Below are 15351 nucleotides of genomic sequence, written 5' to 3'. Positions count from 1 at the left end.
CAGTCTGGAGAGTGTGGAGAGAGAAGGTGTTGTTGCAGCGCTGAGCAATGTAGCCAATCACTGATGATTTCTTCAATACAGTGGCCAATCAGAGGCATTTAAGTTACACCGTTCAAAATGCTGGGGTTTTGAATACAAATTTATAAATTCGATTTTTTTTCTATTGTTTTAACAAGTTGGAAAAAGAAAATTTTGCCTGAGAAAAAAAAACAACTTTTCAGGTCATTGTGCATCAGTTTTACAAACAAGAATCTACACTTTTTTTGAGTATCTGTCTTCAGGTAAATGATCTGGAGTTTGTTTGCATATTGATCAGATGCTTCAGTGCTCTGAGAGTGTTTATAGTGCTGTGAGTTTAACACTTCATCACTGACACACACAACAATCTTCATCAACATGACCTTCATCATCATCTGGACGCTCTTATACTGCTTTATACTACAAGGTGAACAGTATTTATCCAGAATAAACCATTTAAATTATATAATTTTAACATATCTTAAAAATACGTCAAATAATATATACTTTATGGACTAATAAATGATTTGTTTTTCAGGCTGTAGAGCTCAGATCACAGTGACTCAGACTCCTGCAGTGAAAACTGTTAAACCAGGAGAAACTGTTACGATGAGCTGTAAATTCAGTACTGCTCCATACTGCAGCCCACCATGTGTGTCCTGGTACTTACAGAAACCTGGAGAAGCTCCTAAACTCCTGATTTATTGGACCAAAAGCCTCCAGTCAGGAACTCCATCTAGATTCAGTGGCAGTGGATCTAACAGTGATTTCACTCTGACCATCAGTGGAGTCCAGACTGAAGATGCTGGACATTATTACTGTCAGAGTTTCCACTATCCAAACAGTCAACGTGTGTTCACACAGTGATAAAGAGTCGTACAAAAACCTCCGTCAGTCAGAGTCACAGTGACTGAACTGATACTGCAGCTGCTCACACACTTTCACACACTTTCACACACACTCAACAGCAGAAGGTTTTCAAACACACAGATCTAAAATCTTCTGCAAATGTTTCTTTCTCATAAACTTTCATCAAGTCAAGTCAGCAGACCAAACACATCTGAAACCAGACAAAAAAGACCTGATGGACTCATAGATTTCTGGTTTATAATTTATAGTATTCAGTAGGTTCTCCTCATATTTTGATCAATGAATTTCCATGACTTTTCCGGTCTTCTGTCATCATAAAAATCATATTTTCACTCATTCATTCACATTCGCAAATTCTAACCAATGAAATATTTAGTGCTGGCTAACATTGGCTTTGTTTTACATTTACAAACTTCTATCTTCTGTTCCTGATGGATGGTTTTTGCTGCCCCCTGTTGGTCATTGGTCTCATGTGCACCACATATTCACAACACACATGCTCAAACAAAAATGAAGACATTTTTCAAAATTATGCAGTAGAAATGAAAATCATAAAGGTTTTAAACATGCAAATGAGGGAGAGTAACATATTTTTAGGTTAAAGCTGCAGTCCGTAACTTTTTTGGTTAAAATGATCCAAAATCAATTTATTAGCAAGTACATAACTAGCCAGTGTTCAAAACTATCTCATTATCTGAGCTTGATTCACAGCGGTAAGCTTGTAATAATGTTTTATAATAAGAGTGACCTGGTTGTCAGCAAAGCATTTTTTAAAATTGAACATTGGTCTGGGGAGTTTGCTATGTATTTCCTACTGCACAAGAGGCGTGATCAACGAGCATTAGTCACGCAATTGGATAGTCCTTCAACCAATCAGATCAACGATCCGGGTGACGTACTTTTGCAGAGCGATGCGAAAACTCCAGACAGGCTTAGTTTGTATTGGTTTGTAGCATTGATCAGCGGTTTGCAGAAGCAGCAATGGCATCGAGCGACTTTTGCAGGTTGTGCAAAAAAACATGAAAGTGAGTGGTATTTACACCCAGTCGAGCGATTTGTTTGCTAAACTAAAGAAGTCATTTAGCATCGTTGAGAGGTTAAAAGGAATTGGATTGACGGTCGTGCGAGAGACATCATCGTGTTAAACCCGCTCAGAGCCACAGAAAGAGCTCTGTACCCGCCAATAGCGAGCAAGGTGAATAAGCCAGTCTGTGATTGGTTCCCGCAAAAGTGTAACAGATGCAGCAGAAATGAATGTACGGGTTTCCAGACTGAGTTGCCGGGCGAAATCAAATCACCGGCAGATCAGGCTGGGTTTACCCAGTCTAGTGACCTGGTGGATTTCCGTTGGAAATTTGAGCATGCAGCAGTTTGTCTTTGCGTCATTACATCACGTCCGTAAACAGAAAGGAGGAGTCCAGGCTAGTTGGTTTTATCATGTGAGGATGCTGCTGGTAACAGATCATTTATAGCCTGTTCTCACAGCAGCTGAAATAATTAAACTTATCATTTTGATGGTGGATTGTAGTCTAGAAAGATCCAAATGACAGTCATCAGTGACAATTGGAGATTGACCTGTAGTCAAAAAGCAAAAGACTTTGGACTGTGGAGTGGATACAGAAATTGAAATCATATTCACACAATGCTGATGTTATTAACATTAACAATTTGAGAACAAAGTATAACAGTAATAATAATTTGCACAGTTTGGCGTGATCCGAGCTAAACGATTGTTAGATTTAATAACCATTGGCAGTGTGATTTGATACTTTTTTCCTCAGTTGTTCAGAACAAAAGTGGCAGAAATGTTACTTACTTGTTCAGATGATATTTTCCAGTGAAAATTCTTATATTGGTGATACTTCCAAGACATAGAATCTGTGATTCTGAATTACAGTATCCACACCGGTGTAGTGATTGACAGCAAGCATTAGATTCATCCGCTGACAAACCGTGCCGATGCACAACGCACGTAACAATAACTATTAAACATATGACTGCAATCGCAGGTTTCAAACAAGAGATGGAGACAAAGAGGAAAAATGGCGGACTGCAGCTTTAAATATCCCTTCAAGACTCTGAGAACCTGTTCTCTGTTTGAAATCGCCCTATATTGCCTACATTACTCCACCCAAATGTGCCACACAAGTCCTGAAAGCATCTCGATCACCCCCAGGTGGCTGGATGCAGTATAGATCATAAACCCCGCCCTCTCCAAGTAATCAAATGAGACGTGAGACAAACTAAACAATTAAATTACACTTCAAATACATTTTTTCCAAAGATGGTTTCTGTTATGTAGGTATAATTGGTTGCTTTGCAGTAAAGAAGGAGAAAACAGGACAAACAAAAACAGTGAAAATACTGCAGAGCTCAAATCAGAACCAGTCATCTTGATGTACCGACTCTCTGCAGGATCACTTCTGCATTTTGTCTCAGTAACATCTGGCACAGCGCCGGAGGCCATTTTCACTAGTGGTTAATTGCGGATACATCACAGAAGAATATGATATTTTACACTTGCTGTTTAAAGGGGTCATGACATGAGAAATTATTCTTGGTCTTTTGGCATATAAGAGTCTTTGTATCATTATTACATCCTGCAAGTTCCATAATCAAAACGTCCTCGTCGTCAATAAAAAATAATTTATATAATCAAGCTGTAAAAAAGCTTCGTTTGGAACAGAGGTGCGTGTGACGTCACATGGGCACAATCATTTGCATACGACTGCCTCTGGAGCAAAACAACACATACTTCTACATCATCACATCATTGGCCCCGCCCACTGGTGTTCAGTTGATGAGCAGCGAGTGGATCTAAAGTAGGCCGAGATGTTTATGATTAATAATAACAAGATTGAGATGTCACACAGATGTTGTGCTGTTCCTGTCTGTGGAAAAACATCATCTTTGCATAAGCTGCTGAAGGGTCCTGATGTCAGAGAAAAATGGATTCAGTTTATTTTAACAAACGTCCTATAGTCACATCAGCGCTGACTTGTTTGTATTGTACATTTTACCAGCGACTGTTGTGATATATGGTAAAAATCAAAATGAGAAGGACCAAACCAATTCCTCAACACCACAACAAAGAGACTTTCATGTGGGATCAAAGAAATCTCATGGAAAATACTGATAAACTAAGAGGCGTTAAGTGTGTTGACGTCCAAGAGAAAATACATCATTCACCTCTCTGTGTTTAAAGTCACTGAGAAATCAAAATGGACAATTATTGTTTTTATGGAATGTTGCAGTATTATAAATGATTTATGAATGTACATCATTATTTGTTAATATTCAGCTAAATTTTTAAAGATCACACTTATATTTGATGTTGTGATTGACAGGATGAGATGAACGAGCTCCTCCTGAACCTTCATTTAGAGCCTCATTTAAATACAGAATGAGTTCATTTGCATATTGATCAGATGCTTCAGTGCTCTGAGAGTGTTTATAGTGCTGTGAGTTTAACACTTCATCACTGACACACACAACAATCTTCATCAACATGACCTTCATCATCATCTTCATCTGGACTCTCACAGCGTTTGCTCAAGGTTTGTGGAGCACAAGTTTGATATCAATTCATTTCTTCAAGTATATTGTCAAAGTTTTGAGTTGATTTTCTTCTTGTTGTGTGTTTCAGAGTGTAGAGGACAGATCACCGTCACTCAGAGTCCCTCAATGACAGCAGCTCAACCAGGACAAACTGTGAACATCAACTGTAAAACCAGCAGTAATGTGTTCAATGGTAATTGTTTAGCCTGGTACTTACAGAAACCCGGAGAAGCTCCTAAACTCCTGATTTATTATGCAAACACCCTCCAGTCAGGAACTCCATCTAGATTCAGTGGCAGTGGATCTAACAGTGATTTCACTCTGACCATCAGTGGAGTCCAGACTGAAGATGCTGGACATTATTACTGTCAGAGTTTCTACTGGCCTGAGAGCATTCGGTGGTTCACACAGTGATAAAGAGTCGTACAAAAACCTCCGTCAGTCAGAGTCACAGTGACTGAACTGATACTGCAGCTGCTCAAAGGAGGATCTGAAATAACATCGTCACACAAACATCTGAAATAAAATCATCTAAATTAATCTGCCACTCTTAATAATTATAGAGGTCAGAAAGAGATTTTGTGCTCTTATAGATCAGTCACACGTTTGAGATATGGTAGAAAGAAAGAAAGAAAGAAAGAAAGCCAAAAGTTGTTTCTAAGTGCAGTTCCCTTTCGTGGGAACTATCGACGCTGCGTGGTAACGCATTGGGAACCTTCTGCGTTACCACGCAGCGTCTCGTTCCCTACTCAGGGAACCAGGGTTACATCTGTAACCTGAGACGTTTTCATGTTCTCAGCGTGGGTTTCCTCAAGGTCCTCTCGTTTCTCCCACAGTCCAAAGACATTCAGGTTAGGAGGACTGGATATGAGAATGAGTGTCAAGAGGAGCATCCAGTGTAAAACCTGTACAGGCCGAATCAAATGTGAGCATGCAGAAGTGGACCTTAGATGAGCGTTTTTTGGTCAGTTACAGGTTTATAAAAACATTCTAACAGAGTTTGAGTGGTTTGAAAGTGAATTTGCATATAGTAGCTCATTATTTGACCCATTTGAATCTTTAAGGAAATTAATAAACGGGGCCCAATTTTCACCCAATGAGGACCCACGAAAAACCATCATAGGGCCATTTATTGGTCCAGTGTGATCACCCATGTGTAGCCCAACCTGACCCTGTTATTATCAGCACGCCTTTGGGCCAAATATGGGAACTTAAACCTGTCACTCCTGAAGCGTTTGCATAGAGAGAGTGTTTTACATGAGCGACACACGCTTCAGTGCTCTGCATGTGTTTATAACTCAATAACATCAAACATGATCAACAACTGTTTTTCACTAGAACTGAACCTACAACCAACAAAAATGACTTTCAGCACCATATTGATCTGGACGCTGGCAGTATTATGTGGAGGTTTGTGTCAGTAAAGATTACAGACATTATTTACTTGCTATTTTTATGTGTTGTGAAGATATATGGTTGTAAAAGTGTTCGTGATTTCTAATCTTTCTCTCTTGTCAGAATCTGTTGGTCAGGTGACAGTGACTCAAACTCCCTCAGAGCTGCTCTCTCAAACTGGACAATCAGTCACTGTGACCTGTAAAACTAGCAGTGATCCAGCCTGTTGTTGTAATAGCAAACAGTGTCTTAGCTGGTACTTACAGAAACCTGGAGAAGCTCCTAAACTCCTGATTTATGGAACAAGCACCCTCCAGTCAGGAACTCCATCTAGATTCAGTGGCAGTGGATCTAACAGTGATTTCACTCTGACCATCAGTGGAGTCCAGACTGAAGATGCTGGACATTATTACTGTCAGAGTTTACACAGTATCAGTGGCAACTGGGTGTTCACACAGTGATAAAGAGTCGTACAAAAACCTCCGTCAGTCAGAGTCACAGTGACTGAACTGATACTGCAGCTGCTCACACACTTTCACACACTCACACACAACAGTAAAGTTTTTTATAAATATTAAATGAAATATAAAACATTCATTAAGTTTTTCACATGATAAATATAACTCTCTTTATCTTATTAAATGTAAATAACACTGTATCTGTGAGGTTCATAATTTGGCCGCATGTTCTCGTTTCATCATGTATCTGCAGGTGTTTTCATGCTCCATTGAGTGAAGTTTATTTATAAAATATGAGCTAAAGCCCTGATCCAATGAAAGAGCCGAAACAAAAATGACACAAAGAAGAGCTCAAAGACACAATTATATTTTATTTAATGACTGAAGTTTAATAAAATCACACACATAGTCTTGTGTGAAAGGCAGAAAGCAGATGCAGATGAAGCGACTGAAGCTGATGGAGAATGAACGAGTCCCTCATGTGCTGCAGAGAAACACACTGTTGGTCTCCATGAGTGAGAAGAGCAGCAGATCTCCTCTGAACACTGTCATCTCCTCATACAGGCCGGCCGCTCCGTGTGTCTTCACAGTGTCTCCATCCACTCCTGCTGCTGCTCCAGCTGTACAGACCGTCCTTCTCCAGGAGCCCAGCGCTGCTCTCCTGAGACCTGCTGCTCCCGTCCACCTTCAGCTCAGGCTCCAGTCTGACGGGAAGCCCTTGTTGGCCACACACACCAGTGTCGCTGTGTTCAGAGAGGAGATCTCTGCGCTGACGCTCACAGAGAAATCACACTGACCAGTGGCTTTCCTTTAGGATTCATGAGAAAACTGGGAGAAATTCTCCAACAGCGAGAGAAACAACATGACGAAGAAAATCACAATATTCCATAAACACATTAATGATCACAAACTCCTATATAAATGAAAAGAGAAAATGTTCAGAATATGGTTCACATTCTGGTTGTTACGTCCCCTGGTGGTGTAGAGGTATGAGGGAGACGCACATAATAAAAATTTAAACAACCTATAATCTTGGTCTCTGGGAAGTACTGTGGGTGAGTGGCACAAGGACAAACAATGTAACAAAAAGTGGTTCGCTTTATTTACAAAGGAATATAAGTTTACACAAATGGAAACACCAACCAAAAATCCCTATTGACAGCTATATACAAAGCAAAGAAATTATAATAAATTGAAACAAGCCACAGAGAAAAAGAAAATGAGCGGCGCTAAACAAACGAAAAGAACAAAACCAAAACATTCACTAACTAATTCCCCGCCCTCTAAACTAACTAAAAACAAAACCAGAAAATAAAGAAATCTTCGGCGTTCACGCCATAACTAAAGCTTCACTATCTATGAAACAAAATTTACACAAGGTTGCACCCGCTCCTTCCCTAATGTGTCTAGACAGAGTCAATCCTGCGTGTTTGTAAGATGTAAGTCACGTGACATACTTTACTTTTCTTGATCTCCGGGCTGATGAAGGGTCAGGTCAGATAAGACATTCTCTGTATCAAACACTCAAGAAGGCAAACAAGCAAGCGAACCACCACTAAATCACAGCATTGAGCAACGAACACTCCAAGCTGCCTCCTCTTCCGTTCTCCATGGCGTCCTTATTCCTGTACCCGGTAATGATCGGACGTTGATTCATCATGATGGACAGATTACTTGACCAATCACAGTACCTGCAACAGAGAGACAGCGGACAGCGGAAACACAAGAAACCAATAACAAAGGGGAGAAAAACGACCAATAACAAAAGGGGAGGAGGCAACAATCTGAACACGTAACACCCCCTCCCTTAAAATCAAACATTATAAATTACATAATGTTTGTACACAAAACTACCCCACACAGGACTTACACTCTAGAAAGAGCATCTGCGACCACATTTTCCACTCCCTTCTTGTGCCGAATCTCAATATTATAGTTTTGAACCACTAAAACTCATCGCATTAGCCATTTATTTTGGTTGTACATTCAACACAGGAACGTAAGTTTCACAGTTCCCTCGTCTCCAGGACTCCATCTCCCATGATCCTCGTGTTTCCACACCTGCACTCACTTCCCTCGTCTTCTCCCCATCATCACTGATCACCGGCACCTGGACTCCTTCATCAGCACTCCCCATATAATGGACTCACTCCCTTCACTCCCTGTCGGATCTTGTTGTTGTTTAAATGTACCTGTGTGTGTATCTTCTCCTGCGTTCCTTCATTAAAAGTACCCTAACTGTGGATATCCGTCCGTTAAGTCTCATCACTACTACACCAGCGTACCGTAACAGTAAGAGGATTGTGATCCGTATACACAACCACAGGATACGAAGTAGACTCAACATATACTTGCTGCAACGACAACAACAAAGCCAAAGCCTCTTTTTCAATTGTAGAATAGTTACACTGATGTCTGTTAAATTTCTTAGAAAAGAAATAAATGGGATGGTCAATACCTTCCTCGTCTTCCTGCAGCAGCACAGCACCTGCTCCAACTGCGCTTGCATCCACCTCTAGTTTGAAAGTTACAGAAAAATTAGGGGCAGACAACACAGGCGAACTACATAACAAATGTTTGATGGCTTCGAAGGCACACTGACTCTCAGCAGACCAGATGAATTCCTTTGCAGGACTAAGTAAATCTGTCAAGGCTTTCGCAACAGAAGAACAATTCTTACAGAAACTTCTGTAATACCCTGCCATACCTAAAAACCTCCTTAACTCACGACGAGTAGTGGGGGCAGGGAATTCTTTGATGGCAACCACCTTTGCCTCCACAGGACAAACTTGGCCTTTCCCCACTTGCTTACCTAAATAAGTCACCGTGGCCTTGCAGAACTCACATTTAGCCAAATTCAAAGTTAAAGAAGCATTAGCAAGTCGTTGAAACACCATAGTCAATACTGACACATGCTCAGGCCAAGTAGACGTATATACAACCAGATCGTCTAAATACGCACTACAGTTAGGTACATCCGCTATCACCTTGTTTACTAAACTTTGGAAGGTTGCAGGTGCATTTCGAAGGCCAAACGCCAAAACGTTATACTGTAGGAACGAATCTGGGGTTACAAAAGCAGAGATGTCTGATACCCTTGATGTCAGTGGCACCTGCCAGTAACCTTTGAGCATGTCTAACTTGCTAACAAATTTGGCAGAACCCACATTGTCAATGCAGTCCTCCATCCTTGGCAATGGGAAGCAATCTGGTACGGTTATAGAGTTCACTCTACGATAATCAGTACAAAATCGAACTGTTCCATCAGCTTTAGGAACTAAAATACATGGAGAGCTCCACGGGCTAACACTCGGCTTTGCCAAGCCCTCCTGCGACAAATACTCAACCTCTTTTCTCATTGTAGCTCTCTTGGCAGCATTAATCCGATAAGGGTGCTGCTTAATAGGAGTGGCATCGCGAACATTGATGTCATTGTAAAGTATGTCAGTCTGCTTGGGTACGTCTCCAAATATCTGAGGAAAGCTCTGAAACAGGGTCACAATATCTGCACACTGCTCCTCTGTCAAATGACACAACAACTTTGAAGGATCAGTTAAAATCTCAGAATTAGACAGTGGCGTAAAAGGCAAAGGATCACCTCGTAATCTCACCTCATCAGCATCAAACTCAGCATTACCAGGAAAGGATGGTACTGACTCACAACTCACCACAACAGATGAAACCACGGGTCCTGTGTTCTCCTCTGAACCATGAGATGCTGTCTCCCTGGAATGGTAAGCTTTAAGCATATTAATATGACACATCCGTTTTTGTCTCTTACGGTCAAGTGTTTTAATGATGTAATCAGTGTCACTTTTTTTACCCACTACCTCATAATGGTGTGTTAACACCGGACGTGAATGAAGCGGTAAGCGCGAGTGATTTACATGTTAAGTCAATGCAAAGATGCGAATTGACATCCTGCGGCGCGATTTGCGCGAATGAAGCGGTGCGAATGACGCGATTCGGGCGTTTGACGCGCTTAACGCGTGATTCGCGCGATTCTATGGAACGCGAACGGGGCCAAATGTCTTTAAACGAAACGCGTGACTTTTGACCGTGTCAACACGCACTGTTTGTCTGCGTCAACACGACAGCACACACAGCAGCCAATGAAATTGTTGTATTTGAGACTATATTTGCATATGTGACGCGATGGTACGTATGGCCTGGTTGGTATATACGTATACAAACATCAGATGTCATGTTTATTCATGAAGGATGTCGTAATGGTATGCTGGTATGCACGTATACAAACATCGAGGGAACATTGGTACGTTTTGTGTGTGATGTCAGCCTTATGTCATGATTTGTCATGCCCTTTTAAGTTGTCCTGCGTTCTTTCTCCGACCTCAAGCCAACTGAGATGCTATGGCAAAACCAAAAGATGGATGCAATCGAGACAACACAGAAATACTGATCAAATGAAACAAAGTTGTGAGAAGTGATGGTCCACAATTGGTAGAAACCCTTAAAGGCAGCTATTTAAAAAATTGTGATAGAGGATTTTCTGAGGATCAACAGTTAATAAATGCATGGTTCACTTTATTTTACCACCCTGCACTGTGAATGATTTCTTAATGGCTATTAATCATAAATGTGTGTTTGTCTGTAATTGTAATTTAAATTGAGCTCACACCACATTTTATGAATTATCAATGCAGATTTTCAAGAGGTGGTTTCCTGGACAGGGTTTAAATTATGCCAAGAGTAGGCCTTAATGAATAGTTAATCGTGGGTTAAAAAATTGCTGTCTGGAACAAAGATAAAGCACAGATTACTAACACCTGGACTATGAGTCCTGAACTAAAATAAACAGGATTCATTTACAGTTTTATCTAATTGCTTACACAGAATTTCTGAAAATATGGCTCCATTTCTTGTAACTCTACACACAAAACAGACAACATGCAAAACATCAGACATCTCTTGCAAAAGCAACACTTTGTGCAAAACTATTTTAACTCTTCCAAAAATGTTGTTTTTGAGTATAACTACACACAAATATGCACAACTGAGGAATTTTACAGCTGAACTGAAATCAACTAAACTGAAGTCACTTGAGCTGAATATTGACACTATATTGGCTTGTTAGAGCCGCTTTGCAGCAGAATTTGTTTTGAATTTGTTACTGAAGCTACTATGAAACAATATATATTGTAGCTTGTATGCATATTCTTTCTTTCTCAAACCTGAGTTTTGATTTCTAAGTGATCAATTTATGTATAAGTGTTTTCACACATGATCATTGGCTGTATAGGTCATCAGTAAATGGCAATGCACCACCCCTGACAAAAAAAGGTTTTGTTAGTTTTGAATTACATATCTAATGTAGAGAACTGTGTTTAGAGTTTTGCAAAAAAGGTTGTTTTTCAATTGCAAACTGTGTGTAAAGCATATAATGTGCTTGTAGTTTTGCAGACTTGGTCTAAAGATTCTGTACATGAGTGAATGGTTTCAGTGAGTGAGCCTCAAGTCACACTTTTAGTGTCTAAGCAATTTGAAAAAACTGTAAAACAAACTGTGACAGAGGTCGCCTATATGGAATGAACCAAGAAAATCTTAAAATTGCATGGGACCGAGAAGCATAAATGGCAGCAAAAAAGACTGGCATAAAAAACCACAAAAGACAATTATTTTAATGCAAAAAAAAAAAAAAATATATATATATATATATATATATAGCCTATTACACTTCGACAGAATGTGTGCGTTAAGAAACACGTTCAAATTTGTCGTCTTAACATGGTAAAACTGTGCGTCTTTACATGTACTAAAGTAAAGCGACGACAACTGACGCCTTAACACGACCAGAATGTGCATGTCTATACATACAAAAGAAACACGTAAAAAATTGCCGCGTTAACGCGAACAAACAGTGCGTGTTGACACGGGCAAAAGTCACGCGTTTCGTTTAAAGACATTTGGCCCCGTTCGCGTTCCATACGATTCGCGCAAGTTGAAAAATCTGAACTTTGGTGCATTTGTGCGCCGCGTTAACCAATCAGGAGCTTGCTCTAGTAGTGACGTGACGTAGCGAGCTGAGGCAGAAATTTGAAACAACAATGGAGGACAAAATCATTGTCGCTGTACATCTTCATACATTTATAGAAACAGAAATAAAAAGGATCGTGTTTGAAAGAAAGTGAGTGAGGAGGTCAGACAATCTGATAAGTTGTAAAAAACAGTCTTTACTCAATTTGAGCTATATATATATATATATATACATATTAAGACTACAAGCCAACTAAAGACGACCAATTGAGCTTATTCGCTGTAATTTACAATTATTTCCCCACTGACAAGTTGTGTTTATTCAGAGGAAGTGTGCAGAAAGCAGTGGGAGAGTCTGGGACACATAAAGGAGCGGAAGAGCCCCTCTCATGACGCGAATTCGCGTCTGTTGTGAAGGGATTTTCACGCGCGAATGAAGCGAGTAAACTCAAAATGTTCAAGCGTCCAACTACACGCGAATAGTGCGATTTATTCGTGCAAGTCGAGTCTGGTGTGAACGCAGCATAAGAACCAACAAAGCATGCAGACAACGCAGACCCTTGAATTGGTAACAACACCAGAACCTTGTCACCCACTGAATATTCACGAGACACTGCTGTTTTATCAAAATGTCGTTTCATGCTAGACTGAGCTTCAGCAAGAGCTTCTTTAGCACAAGCACAGGCTTCCTGTAGTCGTTCACGGAAACGAGCCACATACTCAAGAACATTCCTTGTAGGACTTAAACTTTTATCAAGACCCAGCATTTGTTCCTTGAGAACTTTCAGTGGTCCTCGGACACTATGTCCAAATACCAGTTCAATTGGACTAAACTGTAGAGACTCCTGAGTGGTTTCCCGAATACTGAAAAGAACAAATGGCACACCCTCGTCCCATTCATTGCCTGTCTCCCAGCAGTACTTCTTTAACATAGCCTTAAGTGTCTGGTGAAATCTCTCAAGCACACCCTGACTCTCAGGATGATAGGGACTGGAAGTACGATGACTGATACCCAGCAAACACAAGGTGTTAGTGAACAACTTGGACATAAAATTCGTGCCCTGATCAGTTTGTACTATCTTGGGCAGACCAAAAGTAGAAAAAAATTTGACCAATGCCTTAATGACCACTTTAGAAGTAATTTTTTGCAATGGCACTGCTTCTGGGTATCGAGTTGCGACACACATTATCGTGAGCAAGAACTGATGGCCAGTCTTAGTTTTAGGCAGTGGTCCGACACAGTCCACGACCACATGCTCAAAAGACTCACCGAGCACTGGGATTGGAACTAACGGCACGGGAGGAATAACTTGATTCGGTTTCCCTATAATTTGACAGGTAGGGCATGTACGACAATAAACCGCAACATCCTTTTTCACCCTGGGCCAAAAGAAATGACGCAACAGACGATTGTATGTCATCATTACCCCTAGATGTCCCGACATAACATGATCATGAGCAAGTGAGAGCACATGTGCACGGTACTCGGTGGGCACAACAACCTGATAAATGGTAGAGCACTCTGCATCATCAACTACTCGAGGCTGCCATTTCCGCATAAGCAACCCGTCTTGCATAAAATATGATTCGTCCCCTTTTGAGTTGGACACCGCATCAAAACACTTCACTAAAGTTCCATCATCACGTTGGGCTTTACTTAACTCTTCACGACCTACAGGCAGTGGAGATGTCAGCAAACCACTAACCTTTTCATGTCCAGTTTTGTGAGGCACGTGCTCTCCTACAGCAACATCACCCTCTGTGCACATAAATGTGTCATCCAATGTAAACTCCGTCCCCATCTTCTTTATCTGGGCACGAGTGAAGACACAAGCTGGGAAAACATCAGGATACCTCAGAGTTAATTCTTCTGTAACAGAAGTTAGAGCAGGTGTATCCAGTACTTCCAATACTGGCAGCATTCTACCCCCAGCCAAATCATTGCCCAAAATGAACTCAATACCAGGCACTGGCAACGCAGGTCGCACACCCACGTCCACAAAACCTGCAACCAACTCCGTCTGTAAATACACACGATGCAGCAGTACTTTCAATATTTCCATACTAATACCTTGCACCAGGATACTAGAACCCAAACAGGACTTCTCTGAAAATGGCAACACATCACAAATAAACGAGCGTGCAGCTCCAGTATCTCGCAACTCCTGCACCTCCACTTGATCGTCACGTTGGCCGCTGAAAGACACAAAACCTTCTAACAAAAATGGTTGGTAAACAGAGTCAACAGGAGCTGGAATTGTTTTTACCAAACCAACAGGTTGTGCACTAAACGAAGTTTGCTGTTTCTTTTTCAACATGAAACAATCTGCAATTACATGACCAATTTTGTGACAATAAAAACACTCACGCTTTTCTTTAGGTGCTTCTACCTTTGTTTTAGGTGCATTAGTGTGTGGCAGAGAACCGGCGGAAATGTTTCTTTCACCACGCATGGTATTAAACACAGTTTTATGAGTTAAAGCAAACTCATCTGCTAGTACGGCAGCCGCAGATATTTCCGTCACCTTCTGTTCATTCAAATACAGAATAATGCGTTCAGGCAAGCATTTTTAAAATCTTCAAGAAGCACTAATTCACATAAGGAAGATAAATCATTGACATTACTTGAAGTGCACCACTTATCAAACAATACTCCTTTCTCACGTGCGAATTCAACAAAAGTTTGATTACTAACCTTCTTATGATTACGAAACTTTTGTCGGTAAGCTTCCGGGACTAGTTCATACACGCGTAAGACAGCTGCTTTCACCGTCTCATACTTCATACTATCTTCTATAGACAAAGTAGAAAAGACTTCAATAGCTTTTCCCACAAGCCTACATTGCAACAGCAGCGTCCACACTTCCCTCAGCCAATTTAATGAAACAGCAATTCTCTCAAATGCACCAAAATAACTGTATACTTCCATCTCCCTGAATAGCGGCACCAATGAAATGTTTTTACTTACGTCAAAAGCAGAGGTAGACAAACCACCCTCGGCCGAATCTTTGTTTGGTGAATCAGAAGTAGAAGGGCCAGTGGACCTAGAAGACAGCTT

General features: G+C 40.7%; 2 gene segments (V, D, J or C); both read left to right on the top strand.

Moving 5' to 3' along the window:
- The first annotated feature begins 305 nt into the window (after positions 1-305).
- On the top strand, positions 306-1000 carry LOC125257862. The segment is given in 2 exon segments: positions 306-445; positions 557-1000. Coding segments are annotated over 2 exon segments (378 nt in total).
- A 4695-nt stretch (positions 1001-5695) lies between these two features.
- On the top strand, positions 5696-6389 carry LOC125257838. The segment is given in 2 exon segments: positions 5696-5856; positions 5965-6389. Coding segments are annotated over 2 exon segments (435 nt in total).
- Positions 6390-15351: the final 8962 nt, after the last annotated feature.

This window comes from Megalobrama amblycephala, linkage group LG22, assembly GCF_018812025.1.
Source record: "Megalobrama amblycephala isolate DHTTF-2021 linkage group LG22, ASM1881202v1, whole genome shotgun sequence".
In the NCBI taxonomy this organism is placed as follows: Eukaryota; Metazoa; Chordata; class Actinopteri; order Cypriniformes; family Xenocyprididae; genus Megalobrama; species Megalobrama amblycephala.
This window is presented reverse-complemented; position numbering and strand designations above follow the sequence as displayed.